The sequence below is a fragment of the Molothrus aeneus genome, chromosome 2, assembly GCF_037042795.1.
Source record: "Molothrus aeneus isolate 106 chromosome 2, BPBGC_Maene_1.0, whole genome shotgun sequence".
NCBI lineage: Eukaryota > Metazoa > Chordata > Aves > Passeriformes > Icteridae > Molothrus > Molothrus aeneus.
In genome coordinates, this window is record NC_089647.1 from 49,695,022 (window position 1) to 49,720,127 (window position 25,106).

At 35.6% G+C, this 25,106-nt stretch overlaps 1 protein-coding gene across 5 annotated transcripts in view; it reads left to right on the forward strand.

The window, feature by feature from the left end:
* NBEA (neurobeachin) overlaps positions 1-25,106 on the forward strand; it is a 458,842-nt gene that overhangs the window by 278,722 nt on the left and 155,014 nt on the right. For 4 of the 5 annotated variants that reach the window (XM_066544903.1, XM_066544904.1, XM_066544902.1 and 1 more), the window contains one exon: positions 15,202-15,345. In XM_066544903.1, the coding sequence (XP_066401000.1) occupies positions 15,202-15,345 (144 nt within the window). Of the gene's footprint in view, positions 1-15,201; positions 15,346-18,501; positions 18,541-25,106 lie in introns of all 5 variants that reach the window. The other variant, XM_066544906.1, reaches the window with a different exon arrangement.

Genomic DNA, 25,106 nt, shown 5'->3' on the forward strand with positions numbered 1-25,106 from the left:
CACATATGGCTTTTGAACTTGCATATGTGTTTGAATATGTAATTAGCAACCTTATTTCAAGGGCAGTTCTAGCCGAAGACAACTCTGGCTCCTTCTGGGTCTTGTCATTAGTGCTCTAAGTTTCACCAAATACAATGTTTACTCATCACTAGAAATACATTTTTATTACACAAACACAATTAAAAAGCATCAGGTTTGGCAATCGGGAATGTTGAGATCTGAAATCTGTTTTCATGACAGCAGAATTTTGAGGGACCTTCAAAGAATGGTGGGAAGGACCAGATTATTTAACAAGCAAGAGCTACCCTAGAAGCAAGGCTGTGTGTGTTCCTGCTATGAAACTGAGGGTCTGAAATCCACAGGAACTCAAACAAGGGACTGTGTTCAGAATGGGACATCTGGCTGTCCCAAGGACCCTAAAGGAAGATTCAGTTTTGTGTGGGTCCTCAATGTTAGAGAAATACCCCAAGATGAAATTTCAGCAATGCTAGCTCTAGAGCAACCCCACAGTGCTGAGAAGTCCAAAGCAGTGGATTTCCATAGCTCCTGAGTTCCATCTCATGAGCTGCTGGGCTCCCTGCCTTCTGCAGGCAGTGTTAGAGCAAGCTAGAGGGAAGAGTGTCCAGAGAAACTGGCAAGAAGCTATGCACAAAATGCTGTTCTAGAAAGTTAAGCTAGTGTCTTAGAAACTTACCTGGCATTTTCAAGTAATGAGACATATCAAGAAATCAGAATATCCCATGAACCAGAGATGCTCAATTTCATCATCTCTGTTCAGAAGCTTTGCTGTAAAATCAAGTGCCCTATTCTAGGAAGTCTGAATGTGCACCTAAAAGCTAGTCTTCATTTCCATTCTGCATTTCAGGTTCTACTCTTTGATATATTAGATTGTTGATACTAATGGGCATTGCTAAAAACATAAAGGTGTCTTTTGTTGGTGAAAATCCTACCATTTTTTGCAATAAATTCAAGACTCTCTGTCAAAGTTACTGCATAAATCATATATATCTAAAAGAGTTATATTACTTTTTCTCAAGATCATAAGGTTCTCAGACTTCATTTACCTTTACCTTATCACTTTTCTGTGCATATTGAAAATGCCTAGTGTATTTCCAGAATAGTTTCAACAACACTGGTTTCAGAACCAGCCATAAGAAAGCCTGTATTTTTTTCAGTAACTGGTTCAAAAATGAAAGCAAGTTGAAGTCAACTGATAGTGAATCATTACTTATCAGAGTTTTGCTAGCAGGCCAACTAGATGCATAAAACTCAGTTATTTTCCTAGGTATATAGCAGTGAAAGCATTACATATGTACCATGTAAGAGATTAAAGATCAAATTATGCTTCTAGTTTTGTCTATGAAATATTGCTTCCTTATACTATATCTGTATGAACAGCTTTTTTTTTCAGCTTTGTTGAATTTTATAGATCAAAACTCAACAAAGTTGAGTTTTGTTGGGTTTTTTCATATTTTCTTTTACTTCTAAACTGATCTAGATATCTGTTGGTTTCCAGTAACAGGAACAAAGTATTTTTTACTGTCATGGTGGTCAAACAATGGATAAGTTGTCCAGAGAAGTTATGTGGTTTCCATCCTTGGAAGTACTGAAAACCAAGAAGTATTTATACACAACTTTGTGGCCCCCTTGAGTCTTCCCTCCTCAAGAAAAACAAAGAATATCTACAGAATATCTGGATCAGTTTAGTAGTAAAAGTAAATATAAAAGAAGATCTGTGTCTCTCTTATACTGTGGAGACCAGAACTGGATGCAGAAATCCAGGTGTGGCCTCACCTAGGCTCAGCAGAGGAGGAGGATTACCTTCCCCAACCTACTGGCAATATTTTGCCTACTGCAGCCCAGGATCATTTCCTATTGCTGCAAGGACACATTGATAGCTCATGTTCAAGCTGGTGTCCCTCAGCACCCCCAGCTCCATTTTTCAGAGCTTCTTTCCAGCTGTGTGCTCCCAGCAGGTACTGGAGCCTGGGCTTATTCCTCCCCTAATGCAGGACTCAGTTCTTGTTGAGCTTCATGAGGCTCCTGTTATCCCATTTCACCAGCCTGCTGAGGCCCCCTGGCAGACCAGTCACTCCTCCCAGTTTCTTGTCATGTGCAAACTTGCTGAGGGAACTCTCTGCCTCATCTTTAATGCTTCTAATGTCAATTTTCTCATGTTCAGTATAATAGTTATTGTTGCTGAAATTGAGTTTATTGTAGCTGCATAAGCCAAGACAATATTTTTGATTGTCTTTTTTCTCCCCCCTCAGTTAATGCACTACCTAAAAATTAGTCACATACACTACTACAATTTCATAAAATATGTAGTTCTGGGGAAATACAGGGTGACCCCTATCTAAGATAATTCCCCAAACTGATATTTATTTAAGTACTGCCTCAAGTAAGAATACATTAGAGTAACTGAAGAACGAAAGCCCTTTTCTAAAAAGAAACCTTGTTCAACCACCCCATTCATTCACACAATTTTAGTCTGTAAGTAAAGGCAAGAGGACCATTAATTGTGAGCAGTTTTAAGAAACAGAATCGACTTTGTGGGTGGTAAAACACACATACTTGATGTTCACTGGTGAGCATTTTAAGAATATGTATACAGTCATTAAATTAACCCATAACAATTCTTCCATGTGCCAAGTAAGTCCTAAATGGGATCGTGCTGCCATGTGAAACAAGCATGTAAACATTTCTGCTTCAGTTGAAGCACCTAAAATAATACTTCTCCTATTACAAAACTTCTATTCAGTACACGAACTAGCTTCCACATTGATTGTGAAATCTCCAGTGTACTCTGAATGAGTTTATATCTGAATTGTGTGCCTAAACAAGTCACAAAAATGTTTTTTTTTAAGCACAGCAATTTAAGATTTTCATCTCTAGCCTTATAATTGTAGCCCAACAGTGCCATCCACTGCTTCACCAAATAAACTCCCAAATATTTCATCCTCACAGGATTTTAGGGAAAATATTACATGATAGTTTTGCGCTCTTAGTATTTTATATGGTAATTGCAAGATACAGTTTTGTCTAAAGATTCTGTGAAAAACCTTACACTGGGTACTAGTTGAAGGATCTGCAAAATAAAATCTTAGTAGTGAGAATAATTAAATCTCAAATACTAGATTTGACTTGATCTTCTTTATAACATTTCCCACCCCACTCCCCCCAATCATAAATATGTTCTCGTTAAATAGATACCATAAATATATCTACCACTATGGTGATTCTTTTTCTTAAAACCCACTGTAATGTAATGAAAGGCACCTTCAAGAGGTAAATGGTAAAGGAATTTGCTTGGGTGGAGTACTGAAGACTGATGTGTTGAATTTTACTGAGCACTCAGTGTCTGAGCTTCTGCTCCATGACTAGGTCATAGAAATGAGTTGCAAATGCATTCTATCAGTACTTGCAGTCTCTAAATATCTTCTGCCTGTTGTATGTTGTTTCTAGCATATTCATAGGAATTTTTATGGCAGCTTTACTATCAGTTGTAAGTACAGATTTATTAAACAGTCAATTTTTTGTAATTATTTTCTTAACTCTTGAATGTCAGTAGCTGTCTTTTGACTCTAATTCAAGTTTTTCACAGAGCTAAATAGGATATGAAAACTTTTTCCCTCTAAACCTCTGTGTTTGGTTCCAAATGCCTTTCCTCTGAGATGTTTAGGTTATCCAGCATGACCTGGGTTTTAGCTGCTGTTATTGGTCTGAGCTAATAGATTCTACTGCAGGACTTGCTGGCTTTTTACCAGCAGTTAACATAGCTACCTCTTCCTTCATCTGAAAGTATATGACCCCAGAATGTTCTTGAAGCCATGAAATTGGCTTGCAAAACTATTCCTAAGATCTAAAAATTGGAACCATTGTCACTCTTGGAATTCTAGCTCCACTTTTCTCCCTTCCACAGTTAAATTTTCATGTACAAAGAACACAAAATATCTGTTCTGCAAAATGAAAGTAAATTATTTACCAAACCTAGTAAATTGCTATGATGAGAAATATTTTCAAGCTCATGTGAACATTGTATGTGTTCTATTTATTCTTTTCTATATCTGTTTGACAAAGAAATATAAATTCTTGACCCATGAATATTCAGTGAATCTCATAGAAACATTTCAGAAGAACATTCTGTCAGTGAAAGTCTAATAATAGTCCTTCAGAGTCCTTCAAAGCAAGGTGAATGTAGGTCTTGGGACTCAGATTTTAACATGTGTTTTTCTAGTTTCCTATATTTTGTGCTTTAAAACTCTCTATTAAGGAGTAAAAGCACTTTAAAAATCTCCTTTGGCAATAGTTAAAAACATGAAATACTCCTTTCCTAAGTTTACTCCACTCTTCTTATTCTCAATGTCTTCACTGCAGGATCCCATTCTCCACTTTGTATGTAAGTGGGAATGTGTATCATTAGTGTTTTCTGAAGACTTGGCAAGGATAGCATGTCAAGCACATGAGTGGAATGGAGGGGCATTATTTCAGCAGTGCTGCACCCTTTGCATAAGGATAATTGGGAGATCACACTGTAGATTTAAAAAGACTTTTCTGTCCCACTCTTTCTGATGGTCAGTGAGAGAGGTGAGAGGCTTTCAGGCACTGGGCTCAGGTTTTTGTAAGCCTCTGGGCTACCTGCAAGGGTTAAACAAATATAAGAAGAGTCTAGGAATCTCTTCAGTATAGGTGATTCCTTGTCTTTCCCAAAGAAAAGGAAACTGGTATGTATAGATTTTGAAAATAAGGGAATTAATTTTCAGAGACAGTATATATTTTAAGATGACCAAGTGCTTTTACTCATCTTTTTACATTGCACTACTTAACATTTATCACATAAAATCGATTTCTATTATATCACATGAAAATTCTTGTAGACATTTTATGTATAGAGTAAGATTTGTACACAAGAAATGAAGATTTAGGTATATATGCAATGGCTATTCCATATCCTTACAAGTAGAGTGAATTCTTCAATACCACTTATTTTGTGTATTTCATTATTTTATAGTGTTGGTTTAGAAATACACACAAAAAGTACCAGTGTAATGAGATAAACTGGATTTTCTTGTGAGTTTCAGCATGGTGCAAGTTACAGACAGGGATGAGGATGGTAAAAGAAAACCAAATGCATTTCATGGAAAAAGTTCTCAAATACAGTACTAACCAGCATGATAAGGAAAACCCCTTGTTAAGAATTCTATCAGCCAGCATATTATGTGTTTCCAGTTTAAGTTTCTTTTTTGTATCACGCACATTACATAATGACATGACGTTTTTCTTATCCTTACAGTGTGCCTAAAGAGTACATCTCCTGGTGTGTTTGCATAATACCTTGAACATCATCTTCAATAGATACACTTTCACAGCTGAAAGAACTATGCATAATACTCAAAAAGTCTTTTATTGGTGTCCTTTTTGCTGAATAGCACAAATCATTCAAACCTTTGCCCTTAAAAAGCTGATCACATTGTCTAAATATCATCTCAGCTCTCATCTAAATGGAAGATAATGTTATAGTGCTTGCACATTTAACATAAGCATAGAAATTTTGCAAATATCCCTTCAGTTGCATGCAAGATTTGTGCTCTCTTGTAATATTTGTGAAGCAGAATGAAAGATGTCACAGACCCCACATGGCAGCTTAATGGAAAGTGAAATAAAATACTGCTCTCCTTTTTATTTACTGCTGACTGCTGCTTAGATTTTTGTGGGTTAGCTCTTCTTAATACACACTTAGGCCTTCTATCTGGGGCAGTGATTGCTGTTCACCCACTTCAATTATGTCATTGAGTTGTTTTAATGATAGACCCTCAGAATCTCATGTCTTGTGTACCATTACTCTTTCACTCTTCATCTGCTGGTCTGCATGCAACAAAGATGTTCTATAACTGCAGCTATTTTTGCTAAAAAAAAAAAAAATTAGCAAGTAATACTTTTTTTGAAAGTATGCAGTAAAATCTGGTTCAAAACCAATAAAATTGCAAAGCTTTGATTTTAATTTGATTAATAATTGCTATCTGGATAGATAACTTTAATATATAACTACTATTGCTAGATTATTTACAGCTTGGAGGAATTTATGTGTTTACAGCAGCCTGGCCCAAACATAAGGGCTGTCTGCTGTTACTAGAGTGTAGTCCCTTAGCAGCTCTAAGATTTAAACACAAATATCACAGTGTTAGAGCCACAATGAAGCCTCACAAATGTGCATATCCTGTGGGTGCTGCCTTTTGTCTGGTGTTGCTATAGGCATTGATCTATGCTGAAATAGAAGCAATTCTTCCCACCAGCTACTTTAGCTGCTGGGTGAAAATATGTAAACCAGTTCTGGAGATGTGGTGGTCTACATGAGGAAAAAAATGCATTTGAACACATAATAGCCACAGTGCAGCCCACTGAACCAGTGGGAATCTAGAAAGTAAATCTAGATGTTCTAATGACATTTTTATATTGAAAAATTTATTATTTATATATAGCATTGACAATCCTTTAAGGAAACATTTTTATGTGACATTACATCATGTTTCGGAGATTTTGTCTGTGTAAAGACTGTATAAGATGGTTTTTCTGTATGCCTCAGATGAGTTTCACTTGAAAAGGCTACCATTCCAGAAAGATAATGTAATTTCAGATATGTTGGCAAATGGGTCTCTCAAAGCACTGATCATGAGCTGTTGAAGCTTTCTTCTGTAAATAAGTAGTTTTGATAGAAATTGAGACAGTTGCATACCTGCAGGAATTATGATAGCTAGTATAAAAAATTTTAAAATTACTTCCTACACATTCATTGCCTGCACTAGAGATTTTTTTTCTTTATTGCTGTCCTATTATGTCTCTGTACAGTGGCTGTTTCCAAAGAGCCAATCTTTTCGGGATCTGAGAGCAAAAGCTTAAGTGATGAGGGGCAAAATTGCCTTCTGGCAAAGACATAATCACTCATGGCCACAGAAAAGGAGAATTAAAAACTTGCAGCTGTTTAGTATGCTTTTTCTTTTAAAAATATTCAGGTTTGGACCAGCCACATGGTTTGGAGACACTAATTTTTAAATAATAAGTAAGGCTTAGAAATGTTGGAGTAGAAGTCGTTTGGGAGGTAAGATCACATTATATAGGATAATAGAGTGGCTTGAGTAAAAAGGGATCTTAATGTAGTTCCAAATCCCTGTCATAGAGAGGGTTGCCACTATCTTTTCATGGAATTTCATGAAATGCCGTGCCATCTCTTCTATGTCACTGCATTATCAAGCGTTTGTATTTTCAAAGAGTATTTCATTTATTTCCAAGGTTTTATCATTGTTAGCCTTTTCAATTAGAATTTTTTTTTGGTTTTGTGAACAGGAAGCAAAATTAAGGCCAGCATATGTGGGTGCAGTTCCTCAGTATGGAGTGTGCCAGTTTAGAAGTCTGACAACACTGATCCTGGCTTTAACGTCTGCAAGCAGATAGTCAGAACATGTTTTTTCCTGGAGAATGTTGCTTAGGAACTAATCTAAAACTTTCCAGACATAATCCAGGCCTCAACATTAAGACACGGCATAGGCATGTTTTTCACTTTTATGTCATCTTAAAAAGGTTTTATCAGATGCTATGTCAAAAGCATAGAGTGCCTTGTTTAGCAAATTTATTCCATTGTTTCATTATCATGTCATACATTTTGAAATTCAATCACCTTTTCTTTCTTGCCTTATTAATTAAATTTTCCTATTTGAATAGTTTGGTTTCCCTCTTCAGTGGCCTGTCTCAAGGAACCTTTGCTTCCATGTGAATATCTTGAATCAAGAATAAATGAAATTCTTTTTTGCTGTCAAAACCAAATTGTGAAAACACATTGCATGCCTTTGAAAATCAGTACACTCTATTAGCAGACCTGTCAATATAAAAAGTGCATTCCATTTCCACCTCTTGCTCTAATAACCTTTTCTATGTTGCTCAGAGGCAGTTCACATAATCAGAGTATATTGTCAGCTTACTGGAGTTGGGGAAGCATGAAATGAAAATCGCGTTAATATTGATCCAATTCTCTTACTTGCAAGTGTCCTTGATGTCCTTTCCACTGAGCAATAACTGTTGGTGTGATGTAGATATTTTCCTCTCAGCTATTACTGTACTTTTTAAATAGCTAGAAACACACCTAGGAAAATTTTATTGCTCTTAATTATTTTTCTTGTTTATCATCTTTGCCTGTTGAAATTATCCACAGAAGAATTTGGTTTCTTTCTGGAATTTATCAAACTACAGTATATGCCAAAATGCTGCCCTTCAAACTGTCAGGGATTTGTAAAGGTTGTCAGTCATGAAATATGAATCCATTCCTCTGCGTATGCATTACAGTGGCAAACTACATCTTAATCCAAATATAAACATTTGACTGTTGCTAGTTCCCATTCGAGGGGCTTCCTCTGGTTCCAGTCAGAATGGGAGCTGCCTTTCAGTAGCCTGAAATGCATTGGAATATTTGCTGGACTGGGAACATCTGACTCTGTCATCCACTGGCTGTTTATTGTCAGGGCTGAATCAGTGCAGGATCCCTCTCATGCGCTCAGAAATCCTGAAATCTCAAATACGTATAAAGACAATCTTGACAACTGCTAAAAATAAATTTCACGACCACTCTGAATCTCAGTTTTTGTGTCTGGGAACAAAAAAAAAAAAATAGTGCCTAACATGGTACTTCAACTTTTATTTTTATGAGGGACCTTTTTTATTAATATAAAACACTTTGACTGCAAGTATTTTTTTTTTTAAAATCCCTCAGCCTCATCTGAGAAACGTGTTTGCTTTGGCCTTGCCTGTATTCTCAATCTCCTCATTGGCATAGTCTGTGTCAGTCTCGTTTTACAGTGCAAAGCATCTGAGAATATGAAAAGGAAAAAATATAAAGCAGTTAAGTATTTATTTATAAATTACTTATATGAAGAAGATCATTTGGTCAGATGTTAGATATATAAATTAGAGAAAAATTGATGGAATGTCTATGATTAAATTTTCAGGTACTTATCCATTATAGGAAACAGAAATGCTATTTGGTTTTACTTTTGGTGGAAGTAATTTCCAATACATATATATGCAAATTTTAATTTATATGAATTTTCATAGTTTTTCTTGCTCATTTCTTTAAAGGTCCCTAATAATGAAAATTTAATTTAGCTTTCTCTGGTTTTTATTAAATCTATTTAAACCAGCCTTCCTTTATCAACAGTCACTTCTCTGATTCTCTGGGGAAACTAAATTATATGCCAGTCAAAGCTGCCCATTGCAGAAACACATTGCAATTTAAATAACAACCCCAGCAGGCACAGGTGGGGACAGCTTGTTGGGGTTGGCTGTGATGTGCCAGCGCTGGGCTGCTGCGCAAAGCCAAAAGTTGGGTCCCTTGAGCCGACCCAGGGATAGGTGGGGCACGTTTCCCAGGGAGCGAGCACAGCCCGAGGATGGCTGGCTCCCGAGTCCTGCAGAAAGATACTAGGCTGAGATAGAGTGGTCACCGTGTCGATGATTTAATCTTGCTGGGTTTCGTAGAGGTCACTTTACAGACTCCCAGGCAGCTGCTCTCCATAACTGTGACCGCTGCGAGGGTACCAGTGCCTAATCAAGTTACTGAAGATTAGCAATGAAAGCTTTATGTATGTTAGAATACACAAAGCAGGAAGACAGATTATCTAGCAAATCTTTTCTTTTTCTAAGTATTTTCAACTATTATGAGTGTTGAATGAACAAAAAATGTAGATAATAGTAGTACATTTTAATTTTGTCCATAAATAAGCTTGGTTCTTCCTGTAGAAGTTAGTTTGTGAAATAAAGAAAAAATATCTCTCAAAAAAATGCTTTGCTCTTCCAAACTCTGTTGATAAATTATATTTCACCTGTGATACAATTTCATGGTTCACATCATGAACTGTCAGGTAGCCTCCTGTGAGGAACTAATTCTGAATTCCTTTATTTAACAAATCAGTGGAGACTACCTTATATGACGAAAATTCAGCAAGAAAATCAGTGTTCTACAGGGCAGTGCATACTGTAAGATCTGTAAGGAGTAAAAAGCAAGTTTACCCTTAAAACTTTCTGAGGAGAGGTAAGCTTTGCAGAAACTCTACTTTAGCCACTATAAAAGAGAGTTTTTAATTAAATGCAGCGTTTTACTGTAAAGAGAACAGACTTTACTTATGTCAAATGCTCCTTTAGAAGCCACATAAAACTGTAAAAGACAGTATATGAAAAAGGTTTCTTATAGAAAAGAAGAACACCATCCCATGAAGCAGATTTCCAGATGTTTGGAAACATTAGAATTTCCTGTCAGTATATTTAGGTAACATTAAAATGAGGTTAACTTTCCATTCTGCCATCTCTCTTCAAAGATCAAAGAGCACTCACTACATAAATTGCCTTATCGGTAATTCGTTGAAGTAAACTATGGAAACAACTTTATAAGAAGCAGTAGTCTCCTTTTGTTGGCCACAGTATTACCAAGCAAACTTTTCTTAGCAATAACCACATTTTTTAACCTCATTTTTTACTAAATGCAGAAAGAAAAAAGTATAAACCACTATATTTGGATATATAGTAAATGAATAGAGGAGAGAGCTAGAAACCCCCTCACTGTGTCCAACTAAATCAGAGTAATTAGTTTAATTCTTTATGAAATAAGTGCATAAACATAAAATAAATCAGTAATATTCTGTGTTTGTACTGCTAATTTTAAAATTTTATTTAGGGACAGGTTTTTTGGATCTGGACCCTTACAGTGTCTTTGAACTGTAGGTTGCATCCCTAGAACCTATTGTGACCTACAGAATCCAGCAGGGAATTCATTGATTTAGTTGAAAATAGAGACTCAAAAATTCAAATAACATAATGAAAACACTCACCTAGCTCACCCCTGTTTCATAAAGTATTGCCTATATTAAATACTTCTAGTGGCTATAGCTGAAAATTAACATTAGATTCTCCTGTTCTTATTAGGGAAATTATTAGGGAAATGTATTTTGAGGGGTTGTGGTAATGGTTTTTGTGGTTCTTTTTTGGAGGGGGAGTTTTTGGTGGCTTTTGTTTGGGTTTTTGTTGTTGTTTTGGTTGTGGTTTTGGTTTTGTGTTTGGTTCTTTTTGACTGCTTAATAAGTTCTGTTTAAGGAAAAGACGCTACTAGAAGAGAGATTATTACATTCTTGGCAATGTTGAACAAGTTTACTGTGCAGCTCATACAATCTTTCAGACATAAAAATTGCACACCTTCCCACGAATATTGGGGTTTTGTAGAGGAATTTTGGTTGGTTTCTTTAATTTCTTTTAAAGGTGACCTGTTTTCAGTTATCCTGAAAATGCTGCAGAAAGACAGTTTGTAACATGTACATTTATAAAAATAATCAAGTGTAATGAAAGAAGGATTTTTTTAACAGCTTATCTAGTCCTGTGCATACATTCTTTTGAAATACATTTAAGACAGAGCCTTTAAGTTTCAAGAAAGTAAGTCAGCAAATCCAGCTGGACTTCAGGGCAATCTGAGTGACTTATTGCCTCCAAAATCTTTGCAAAATGTAGTTTTAAGAAATACTTAACTGCTTGCTTCAAGGCTCCTTTCCAAATCCCAGTCTATCCCTTAAGTCTATCCCTTAAAATATCCTTTAAGAAGGAACTTAATAAGGACAAGAGCTGATAGCATCTGCCAATTCTAGTTCTGTGCCCTCCAGTGTCACAACACTGCTTTCTTGAAATGACATCTAGTTTTGTTTTATGGTTTCTTTTTTTAATGGATTTGAAACATATTCTAATTAGACTTAGTACAATTTCATTTTGTGCCTTTAAAACACAGGGTCCTTGTGTGCTAAAAATTTTGAAATTAAATGTCTGGCCATAGATTTAATTTCATAGTAATTTTTCTGAAGCTTTGAAAAAAAAAATTAGTTTTGATTTTTTTCCAACACACCGAAATATCAATTATTTATTTATTCATTTCTTCTTTTTATATCACTGTTAACAATAATAGACATCATTTTATGTCATATAATTTTTTATTCAGTTTGTTGTCTGGTTTTAAAGAGACAAGTTGTTTTTCTTCTTTTTCTTATTTGGAGAGTTTCTCTTGTTTTAAAACCTTTTTGAAGTTGTCTTGAAATATAAAAATAGAACATCTGTGACAGATCTGTTTTGAACATATTTCACATTTCAAGATCCAAGGAGATCTGGTGGTCTGTGGTATTAGCTTGTTAATTTCTTGATGAATGGCTAGAAAGGCCACGAAGTGCACTCAGTACAGCACGTCTTCTGAAGATAGATGATCTCAAATAAATTCTATTCCCAATCAGTTTTTGATTTGTTAGGTGTTAAACCATTTCTTTGTAAGGACAGTGTTTACAAGCCTTGTAATGAGACAGCCCTGTGAGACCTTACTCTTCTTGCTGTAATTTTGATAAATGGAACTCTAATTCATAAAGGATATAGTGATTGAAGGGCAACTCCAGGTCCTGTACACTTTCATTTAGATAGATGCTTGGTACAGTACAGCAAAACTAAGGTGCACTCAACAGAGTGATAAATTTTAACAACAGCCAAACCAGAGGGGTTTTTCCATCAGGACAAAGAAGGACTATCTATTATACTTCATAGAAACAAATGTATTTTTAATATTATAATCCAGAATGGATTTATATATTTGTCTGGCTGCTAAGCTCCAAATTTGCCAAACTAATTTAATGCTTTCTACTCCACCATGTTTTTTTATACCTGTGTCTGGCAATATTTCTGTAATCTGGTACACTCATCACAAAGAATTTAAAATACCCTAATTTCAAGTTCTTTGGATGTAGTTTAAATGTTAGTAATGATTTGGAGCTTGGGACTTTCTTCCTGGTAATTTAAAAAATATATTTTCATGCATAAATAATTTTATAGAATTGTCATAAATCAGTTTCTGAAGTAATTATTGACTCTTACTCCAGATTAGTGCTTTTCAATCAGTTAATTTGATTATCTCATTTTATAAAGCTCAGAATCTTACATAAAACTGATTAGAGTTACCAAAAAGGAAGGAAACAGTGTTTTGGTGCTTTCTTCCTCCACCACGTTAGTTCATCTCGGGCCCAGTCTCCTCTGGTGTCACAACAGGAATTATTACTTGTGGCAAATGATGCTCAACTCCTTCACTGTAAACAGAAGTATACCAAGATCCTGACCTATGGATTTAATATGCAGAACAATTCTAATGTAATGCAACAGAAAATCTGTGACAGCACATTAATTTTTTGTGGTTTTTTCCTAACTCTGACCATTCTTACTTCTTTTTATGAATAAGGAAGAAAAAATAAATACAAACCAAACAAACAAAAATTCCAAAACTTGTGCTAATACTGAAAACTTTTCCAGCAATTAGTTAATTGAACAAGTTTTAAATTGGGCAAATAGTTATAGTTAGTTGAATTAAGTAAAAACCTTAAATAAACAAGTGAGGTAATAATCATAGCCTAGTAAGTGAGCACAGCAAAACACAGCATATTTAAAATACAGCAGCACCATCTTAATCGCTATCAGAATGGTCCTAATGGAGATAACAGCAAACAAGTCCCTAATTTTGAGCTTGGTGAACAAAATAGGTTTTGATTACTTGTTTATCTTCACCTTTTCAGAGTTTCAGAATGTAGTTTCAGAACCAGCAATCGAGTTAATAACAATAGTATGCAAAAAATTAATGTTAGGGTACATAAAACATGAGTTTTCTCAGCTTGTGATGAAGTGGCATGTTAGCAGTAATCTTCAAACAGAGTAAACACTCCCTCAAAGATATGCCTCCAGCATTTTTATTTATGTGGTGTGACTCTCCTGTGCACAAACTAATTAAAAGACTGTAATTAATTATAAGAGTAGGAGGTAAAATCATAGTGTCGTCCCAACTGCTTGCAATAACAAAACTGCCTGATACATCAATTCCATTCCATGTATCTGTCTTCACTAACCTGTCTGCTTCTGTATTCCTCTTAGTTGCCCTGTATTAATAGGGGGCCATGAGTCTTAGTGGATTTTACCTCAGCATTTTACATCTGCCATGATAGTTTTCATCCTGTTTAAATTCAGGCATTGTGGAAGACAAACAAAATCCACATGTGCATAGTTTTGCCTATTTTCACACTCATTCTGTAGCTTAATAGGAGGCAAATTTCCAAATTATCCTACAAAAAAAGAGAGATAGTTTAGAGGGTTTATTTCTTGATTGACAGCAGTGGAGATGCCCAGGTCTTGTATGGTCCAAGGGGAAGATGCAGGGTTTTCTGCTTAAGAAAAAAAATAGAAATCTTTCTTGTCTGAGGCTACTGTGAGTCCATAGTACTGAAAATAAAACTTATTACCTCTTCCAAGCTAAGAAATACTATGTGGAGGTCACAACAGTAACATGAAAGGTATTTATGATATAAAACCTAATTATGATTCTGTCATTTGACCACACTAGGATTTATTTTTTGCATCATAAGAATAAAATCGGGCAAGTTCCAATAAGATATTCCCAAAATTCAATAAGTCAAATCTCCTGCCATAAGGAACCATCAGGCTGAATAGAAAAAGCCAACTGTAGTCAAGAAAAATGAATATTATCCATGAAAACCTTTAGGTAATTGGCACATATCCACGTACTGCCATTTTTATTGTGTTGCTTAAAAACACACACACAGATGTGCACCAAAGTTCCCTCACCATGCTTGTCCTTTTTTTCAATCTTTTCTGAATCTCGGCATAGCCTACCTTGCTGTTACTGTGTATCAGAGATAAACTGACTCCTGCTTCACCACCCTGTCCCTCCTATCTGAAAAGACAAAAATCCTGAGAGATTTGGATTCCTGAAAGCAGCTTCTTTTTTTAGAGTAGGTGGCTTGTGCTCTCAGGTCAGTCAAAGTCAGGGCACCAGGAACCCAAAAGAAATTCCTGCTGAATTTGTTGCAGGTGGAAAACTAATGGAACAACATTGAACACAAAGTAAATAGCAATTATTAAAACCAGGAGAGTCTTTGTGGAAAAGTTTGTATTTTATTTGGGACAGGACAGAAGACAGAATAGACCTGCATATTTTGTAAACCTCGGTAAAGTTTTAGAAAATGTTCCTTCTTTTCTTTTTGATAAAGATGATTTATACTGTAATGTTTTTACTACTTGACTGTCATTGTTTTATATTTAAAATATTACTCAGGTAAATTCACAACGTTTGTAACTTTTTTTTAGGCACTGAAGAGGATGTAGTGAAGTCAAAGAAAACTTTCCGAAGTCAAGCTGTGGTAAATCAGAATGCAGAAACAGAGCTTATGCTGGAAGGAGATGATGATGCTGTTAGCCTGCTCCAAGAAAAAGAGATTGATAACCTTGCAGGTAATTATACTTTTCATTAGAACTAAGATAAGAGTCAAAAGGTTGCTAGTTCTTAACCTTTGTGGTTAATGTCTTAATATTCACAGCTAAGCATACAATTGCAATATGAACAGATTCTTTGCATTTCAGATTTTATTGCTTCCTCTCTACTTCCTTGAGGTATGGGCAGTGAGTACAAATCATTTGCCCATTGCACAGTCTTTGAGCAGAGATGTGAGAAATAGCAACACCTGAAGTGCTTTTATTAGTGAGGGTCACTTGTTGAAAAGTCTGTAAATACCAATGTGAAGGCTCTTTTTTTTTTTTTTTTTTTTTTTTTTTTTTTTTTTTTTTTGTCTGTTAAAGTGTAAATGGACTCATTCCACAAGTCAGGGTTTTGTGAGTCAGAGTGTGCTTGTGCCTGATCCTAAGTGCCACGCAGCTTGTGCAGAGACACCTGCCCTCCTACTGGCACCCAGTTCTCTCAGTGATGGAGTTAAGGGGGATCTGCAGTATCTCAACCCATCTGTCACAGCGAGAGAAAAAGTTGCCTGTTTTAAGCAAGGACTAAGAGAGAATGAAGCTGTGACCAAGCTATGAACTTTGGGAGTTAGCATATGAGCTGGGAATGAACCCTCTGTAAATACGCACGAGAGAGCCCTTCTGGTCCTTTCCTGCGTGAAGGAGTGCAGTGAGATCTGTTCATCTGTCTTCTAGCAGGTTCTGTTACAGCTTTGTCTTAGAGGTGATACTACCTTCCCTGGGAAGTAGTCTGGAAAAAAGGACATGTTGAAAGATGAAAATGCACTCTCGTCTCAGATAGGATAAAACTGAGAAATATTAAATGTGGTATGAAGTTTTTTAGATTAATTTACTTAGGAGTATCTTTATTAAACTACTCCGCTAAAAGAGAGTTTTGTGATGTCATGATTTTTTCTGCATAACCGTATTTCTGAAATAGCTATCTTTGTTCCTGCACTTTCTTCTGATACCATAGTAAATATCTGTAGCAAAGATAAGATCATAAGTAGATGATTAAAAAAATAAAAATAAAAACAAAGCAAAACAAACAAAAATCCCACAAAAAAATGAAAAGGCAAAAAAACCCCAACAACCACCTGGAAGTTAGTCTCGTACTTTAGAACTAAAGCAGAGCAGAGAGGGAGAAATAGATGCTTTTATTTGGGAGCAAGCATCAGTATATGATTATTACAGTTAATATGTCACTCTACTTGCTTTCTCAATCTGCAGTTAACTGCTGCTGAGACACTGTTGTCTAAAGTCAATAAAATAGTGCATCAAGCAGGACCATAAGTGGGATAATTTGATCAATGTCCCTTTCTCTTTCAGAAGAAAACTCAGTACTGCTTTGGCTAAGTTCTTATATCTAAGAAAACTGTTTCCAACTAAATATGCACGTAGTAGTTTAAAAGGCTGTTTAGAGGCTGAAATATGCATTTAATTGAAATACTGATAAAAAACTGCAAAATGGGCATGAAAAATTCTTACCCAGTCTGGAAAATCTCAGTTAGAAATGAAGTTTTCTCTATGCCACAACACTGACATTTTGTTCAAACACACTGATACAATTCCTCTAGCTACCTCCCTCTGCAAAAAAACTAGTATTTCAATGTGTCCTTAAGAATTAATGTGCAATTTATCCTTTTACTCAAGATTTCTGCTGGATGGCAACTCCTGCTCCCTCAGGACATGGCACAGTCATTCTCGTCCTTTGCTTTTACTGCTTGTAAAACTGGGAGATATTGTCAGCATTGCAAAAGCAGAAATAATAGAAAGTGAAAAAAAAAACAAAACTTTTGAAATATTGACAGGATGCCCTTGTGTTCCCTATCAATGCTAACAGAGCAAGCAAACTGCTTCCAAGTGTGGTGAGGTGATGTGATAATGGTGCCATATGGTACCGAAACCTGTGAGCTTCTCAAAAAGAACCCACACTCCACTATCTCAGTTTTACCATTAGATTAACTGCAGCCTTTGCTACTCAGCTCTCACTCATCTTTGGAGCTAATGTTGATAATTAATGAACACACACAGTATCATACATGTCTTCTGTAAATTTTACATTGGTAAAAAAACCCTGTGAATCCCATGACACCCTCTCTTTAGCTGCTGATTTTGCAGGATTTTCCATAAATGATATCACTGTTTTTCCCAGTTTTCAGTATATAGAACATGGCTCTGAAACTTGAGTTGAATAACTGAAATCAAGAAAAGCAGTAGGCAAAGAAGGTGTGGTTTTGGCCTAAGAAGGTCTGAACAATCTCTGACGGCTCTGAAGAGCAGGTCCCAATAAAGCCACACTGTCTGTTCTTGTCTAATTCTAAAGAGTTATGTACATTTAGTATACATGATCTGGAAATCTTTGAGATCTATCTGGTTATGGCATACCACAGCATCATTTATATCTAGTTACTGCTCACAGTGAAATGACACATAGGAATTTCTATATTCAGATATGCCTCCAATTTAACTTTAAAGCTTAAATCAATTCAAACCTGATTTACAACGATTTGGATTGTCTCAGTAAGAGATAGGAATTAAACAAAATCTTTATAAACCAGGTTTCAATTGATTTAAGATTGTCTACATTTAACTAAAACAATTTAGCATTGTTTATTCCATGAAACTAAGGCACATTTTAAACAGATGAGGCCTTGGGTTTTAGAAAATTTTTAACTAAGAGGATATAAATGATACAATATTTTGATTTGTGAACTTAAAACTGAAAAAAGGGGAAGTTTGAAACAGATTGAGATTGTTCATACAAAGTTATCTGTACATACCTTTTGTTCCAGAAACTCTTTATAGTTTTACATCAACCATGTGGCACAAATCAATGTAAAGTTCGCTTTGATAAATTGCATATGGTATGGAGAATTTTTAAATAATTATAGTCTGAATATTTTTATTATATAATCTCAGTATTCCATATGTTGCAATTGCAGTTAGTCAGATTTCATTATATTAAGTAACATTTTAATAAAATATGAAAATCTGATTCCATGTTATTATGGTCTTAGGATTATGACTTATAAGTTTGCATCACAATTTTTAACAAAAGCAGTATTGAAACTGTCTTGCAGTATGAGTTAGCGAAAGACGTTGTTCTTGTTTTAGCTTTTTTGTATTAAAATATTTTACATGTTTCTGTTTCAGTTTTAGCTCCTTTTCTTCCCAGACTGTTCACTTCAAGAGGCAAGTCACATCTCTGTTAGAACTAATGATTGAGATAGCCCAGTCAATTTTAACAGTTTCCTAATATATTGTGAATCTCTGGGTAGTACAATCAAATCCACTGTAGCGACTTGATATTACTAACTCTTGTCCTTTTCCGTTTATATTTCCTAATGCTGCAGTAGGGCTCTTAAATACTTACATTTTCCCTTAAGATCCTAAGAGTTTAAATTTGCTAACAGTTTGTCTCCTGCTTAGTAGATGATTGTTTCAAAATGAAAAATCTGTGGGTGTGTTCTAACGTTATAAGCTTGCATTTTTACAAGGATATAAGGTAGTAGATCTAGTAGATATGCGGTTTTCTTTTAACAAAGTTTGTTGTTTGGGTTGGGTTGCTGGGTTGTTTATTTTAGAGCACTGATCTTGCATTAAAATAGGTCATTAAAAAAATAAATGTTGATCTACTCAGGTTTTATGAATTCTATATTTTAGGAAGATGTTCTCTTCTCTTTGTTCTGAAGGCGCATTTCACTTGCTGAGACTTGTTTGTGTGCATTTGAGAGCAGAATTTAGCCTTGACGTTTTTGAAAGATACATGTTCTTAACTGGAGCACATTTAATCTATTTTGTCATAGAGCTGTTGACAGCAGCAAACATACCCCAGCCAAGCAAGGGATCCTTGATGGAATCTTTTGCTACTCTCTAAAAGAGTATTTTCTAGAAAGAAAGAAAGGAAATAAAAATAGGAGGATATGATGCTTTGAGTTATTTTAAGAAGACAAAGGGCTTTGGCAGGCATCTGGTTACTTGCGTGGGCTCAATCAACTCAGAAGCTGACTTCCTCATCAGCCACAGTGAATTACAGCCTCACAACACTCTTGCAAGAATAAATACATGTTATTTGCTCCATTATATGGGCAGATTGAGCAACTCATCCAAATAAACACAAGGAAAGCCACTAACTGCCTTTAATGAATTTTAGTCTTACTTTATCATAACCTTCAGTACAGAATCTTCCCTTCTCCTTTGACATCTGCCGTGAGGTGGAAGAAGCCTCCCCCCAGTACAAATAGGCCAGGAATTTTGATACAGATGCAGCATCCCAGCACTGCCATAACTTTTAGCAACTTTGAACTTCAGAGTAGAAATATTTCTAGAAAGCAGCGCTATTACTGATAAATGAGAGCAGATCTTCCATCTGAGCCAGCATGAGTAGTGAGTCCATCCTGGCCTGAGGACTAAATGTGAAAAACCTTCTCCCCAGACTTCTTGGGAGTGTGCTGAGTGCATTGACTTACTGCCCTGTGCTAAGGAACACACTAGGTCAGGGGGATTTGACAGCTTGTATTATTATTAATGAGATATAAGACCTTTCACTTCCAGGTCATCTGTTTGAAGTCCAGACAAACATTATCAACATCTGTTTTGTGGCCTATGCAATATAAGCCTTTTGTCTCTTTTCAGACAAATTAACAGAAATTATCATAACTTTGACCAATTTCCAAATGAAAACATTTTAGATGATGTCATTAGAGGGAATTGGAATAGTGCTAAAAGTTGTGCTACATAGAGTTACAATTAAAGTTGTATAGGAGTACAAAAAGAAAAATTAAAAAATATAAATTATTTAGCCCATGGGGAAATTTTCTATTCCAGGTTTTAACAAACAGCTCATTTACATTTCTGAAATTATGTTGAAGTCTTGCATAGGACCAGATGAAGCAATAAAACCACTAACACATCAAGGAACTGCACCTAAAGCCACAAAAAAAATTGCAAAATAAGTATTTTTTTAATGGAAAACATATATTTTGACTCATCTTCAGATGTATAGTACACATTTAAAATTTATACACAAACATTCTGAGTTACAGTAACATTTCATTTGGCCAAAGTCTGACAAGGAATTTTCTTTACAAGAGTTGACCAGTGAAGACAATCTCCAGTAAGCAAAGCTGTTTGAAACTTTATCTTACTTATTCCTAAGGAATAAAAGAAGACCATATTTTCTTGAGTTTTCTTCTGTTGCCATTCTCAAAATTTTAATAATATATGTAGTATTATTTCTATTGTTTTTGTTAACAGACTAAGCAGGTAGACAAATAGTAGATTTTCTTAATGAAAAAAAAACCACAACATAAACTTGAGCCTCTACTGAGAAGGCAGATTTTCAAATTATTAGATTTTTCAGGCATATAGAAATAATGTATTTGAGGCCAACCAGAGAAATTTTTGTTGCATTATCTGCTGTTAGAGTAATGGATTGAAAGAAAGGACAAAATAGCATTGATATTGTCTCTAGCAGTGACCACAGCCTTCTCAGGACATTTAGGGGTAGCGGAAAGGAATCATCTCCATCCTTCTCCCTCCTGGAGAACAAAGCACAACAGTGGTTCCAAGGGTGATCTCATCTTCCCTCTCCAACTCTTCTCCTCCTGCCCTGGTATGTCCTCTCCCGTGGGGCTGGGAGAGCCCTGTTGTCCATCACATTCTGTCCTGCAGCAGTTGCTATCTACGCACCAGTGGCTCTGATGGTCTGGAGTGGCCCAGAGGGCAGAAAGCAACAACCATAAGGGAAACCCAGTAAGGACTGTAGCAAGGACACAGTGGTGCTTCCTAATAATTCTCTTTTAGCCTCTAACAGCTTGTACTTCTGATACTTCCAGAACCACAGGTAGTCATTATTAGCTTGCTTGCTTTCTTCCTTCCTTCTTTCTTTCTTTCCTTCCCGTTTTATCTCTCTTCTCTCTCTTACACTCTCACTTTCTTTTTTTTTCTCTCTGTCTAGAGGTGGCTTAAGCTTTGCCATACGTTATGCTTTTTTTCTTTAAGAAAGCATGTATATGCACACACAAATAAGTCAGTTAAGTAACAAATATAAAAGTTTCAATAGAAAATACAAAAAAGTCTTAATATTTCTCCTAGTTTTTTAAGCTTTCCAATGGAAACTCTTCACTGAATTCAGCATGCACTACTAAGTAGATTTTTTTTCCTTTCAAACTTCATTATTATTGCAAATTAGCATTCAAGATAGGAATTTCATTGGGGCAGTTGCTTGTCTGGGAAAGTGACAGGAATGTGGAAGAAGAGTGATTCCGTTTCCTATTCTCTGATAGATACGTAACCACACAAGCCTTTTACTTCCAAACATGGAAATTTAAGTCAGCCAGATTTTTGTAGTTTCTGGTTTTTTATGTATTCAGATTTTGATCCTCAAGTCTAAGTATAAAAAAGAAAAACATATTTGTATGAGTTTAATTTGGAGTATAGGTTCAGGCATAAACTGAAAACAATTATACTTTTGATATGGAGTTGGCTTTCACACTGAAAAAGAAAAAGGCCCACAGTTTCTATAGCATACTATTTTTAGACAGCTCAGTGTTTATTCTAATCATTTTTTCCATATTACTATCCAAAATATCTTAATATTTTATAAGGTGGTTGTCAGTCACATGTGATAGTGCTCCCTAAGCACAGCTTTGAAGAACTCTTCTCTTTGTACCTTAGTACAGCAACTCAAAGACTGAGCACCTTCAGCTTTTAAAATGACAACCAGATTTCCTGCTTTCCAAGCTTTAAAATTAAATCAGTTCAAACTCCGTTGGATTGTATTTATGAGTGACTCTGAGAGTGCTTCACATTTTGTTACTGTCCACTGATAACAGTCTATTTAATTTGTTTTTCCATACATTGCAAAACTCTTTTTTTGAAATTTCTAAGGCTGCAAAATTAGACTACAGTGGAGCCTATGACTTCACAGGTCTGTAGCTTCTCCCTTTTCCTGATGTGCCGCACCCTGGATGGAACTGCTTAATTCATCAAAGGTCAAGCTGATGAACTACCTGATATATAGGGGCCTGCAGAAAGACAGGCCCAGACACAAGGAAACTCCACCATTTTGCATCTTATTTCATCTTCACTATGCAATTGGTTCCCATGCAAAAATCTATTTATTCTTCATAGGAACATATTGGGACTGACCCAGACTCACCATAGATTAGTTAAAGGAATGTATTCAGAACTGCATTGACAGTATCCATGTTTAAACTAAGCATTTTCATTGACCTTTGGACAGGACTTTTTTTGCCTTTCTTTTTTTTCCTCTGAAGCCAATTAGATCAGTCAAGACATTTTGGTTAGTCTTGGTTTAATTAACCAGAAATTTTACCAGAGGAGGCCTCATTCCATGCTTTTAGCTCAGCTTTCTAAAGAAACAAGTTTATGTAAGCACCCTCTGTTAGTCTCTATCTTTGTAATTTCTGAACCTGGAAGCCATCTTGTACAAACTTTTAAACAAGAGTAAAGACCTGAGAAGCAATAAAATTCCAGCAATGGAATTAGGTTGTTAAGGAAAAAAGGCTGAATGACAGAGCCTGCCACATCACTTCTCCTTTCAATAGGTACCAGAGGATATTTGTTGAAAGAGTCTTCTGAATTACCCTAATTGTGGGAATGCAATACATGCAGCCAACTAGTAGACACAGTTGCACTAGAGTTGGCTCTGGTATGGCTTAAAGATACTCATATTTTCAGAAAATTTTGAAGTTAACAACTGCTGCATCTCAAGTGATTTTTCCAAACATACCTGTCAAGTTATATGTTGATCCAACAACTTATGTCTTCATTCCCATACAGATATAGGAGTTACTATCTATATAAGTGAACTTTAAAATATCATGAGCTATCTGAACATAATATTTCTGTTCACTCTGGTCTCAAGAAATACAAGACTTACAGTTTATCTGAAGAGCTTTTCCATAATGGAGACTGGAAGGAATAAAAGCTCAAGGGCTTATTTCCTTAAATTTCTAATCAGTTGAGCCCTATGGGCATGAAAAGGTACACAAACTGGACTGTATAAGATACCTGTCAAGTCTGGTTTGCTCAGACTGGCATCTGGGATTTGATCCCTTGTGTTCCTGAGTTGTTAACTCGAGTTCCTGTTTCAGTGGTATACCATTATAGCAGGCTTCTCTCTCCGCTTTCTCCTTTCTTCTTTAAATGAACATTAAACATGTTATTCTTTTGAACATTAAATATGTTTTTCTAGGGTGTATTTTTTTCTGTTGCATTTTGATTAAATAGCTAGCTATAGTGACTCTCCCAGAGAGAAAAATTTGTTACTTATGTGAGTGTGTTCAGCATCACTTAAGGTTTTCTAGGTTGAAAAAGTATCTTAAGTTTTACCTAAGAATGAGGAGGGAGCTAGTGCAGGTCCTACTGCATCAGTGTAGAATACTCACATCTGGATACACTGCTTAACAATCAAGTTCTTAAGTTTCTAAACCATCTTAATTTACTCAGTTCTTCCAAGGTATAGCTTCAGGCAGAGCACATTGTATGAATCTAATTTTGAAGTGGCAAATGTGTGCATTGCAGTAGTGAGGTCCCTATCCCAAATATTTACATTTCTGGCCAGGTGTAAATAATTAGGGGGAGTCTTAACTCTTATTAATACCTGATCATCTGGCAGGTTGGCACTTGGACACGTCCTGGAAAAACTCTAAAGCCATGTAAGCCATTGGGAACCTCAGTACATTCTCATGTGTGCCACAGAGTAAATTTGACTTTACCTGCAAAAGGGAGTAAATGTTGTGTTTCTGTTACTTTGGGCTGTGAGACACACAGCTAATTGTTCCACAGGACCTTCAGTGGTTCAGTAAGACTGACTTTGGTTTCATGTTGAGTTTGTCTTTGCATTTTTTCTATCTGTTCTATTAAGTGGTTGCTTCCTATCACCCTTGGAACAAAATAAAGAAATTGTTATTTCTAGAAATATTGGGAGGCATGTTTTCCCTCAGGAAAAAAGTACTATTTAATATTTTTCTTTTAATGAGACTTGGAAGGTCTTAAAATTAAAAAAGAATTAAAATAATAATAATTTACCCATGAAAGTGTATATGTCACTTAATTCAAATGTATATGGTTGAGATAAAATTACTTTTTTTCTTTTCAAGCAGCACTATATTTAACTATTTTCACAATCTCATCAAAACTATGTAATTCTTTCTTACTACTTTATTCACAGTTATAATATGCAAGATTGTTTTTATTTACATTTTCTTTTTAATCAAATACATTTGCTTGCTGTTATGGCAACCACTTAAGAGAATTGATATGCTGCAATTGTTTAGTCATTGCTGTTGAAAAAGACCATTTAAGTTGATCTTTGATGTTAGTAGTAGTAGTGTTGCATGCTTTAGGGAGGAAAGGGGGGAAAAGTGGGGAAAATCTTGAATATCAGGACCTATCCACACTGGCTATGACATTTAAACAAACAAAAAAAGTCAAGCCCTCTCTCACAATATGAAACATATGATTCTGCAGGGGTAAAAAGCCAACAAAATAAGCTTGTATACCTCTGAAAACAGGAGAATATAATTTGGGATATTATTCAGTGGTGGAAGAGAAAACCAAGATTATAGTCATATTTAGACTTAGATTCTGGTTTTTGCATTTAAAAAGTTGTGCAAAGTATCTTTACTGAAACTGTTGAAAGTAATGAGTAAAGGGAGCTGTATATGTATATTCTTATAAGGGCCTTGGCTTGAGTGAAGTTACTGCCTTCAAGTATTTGCTATAGTGGA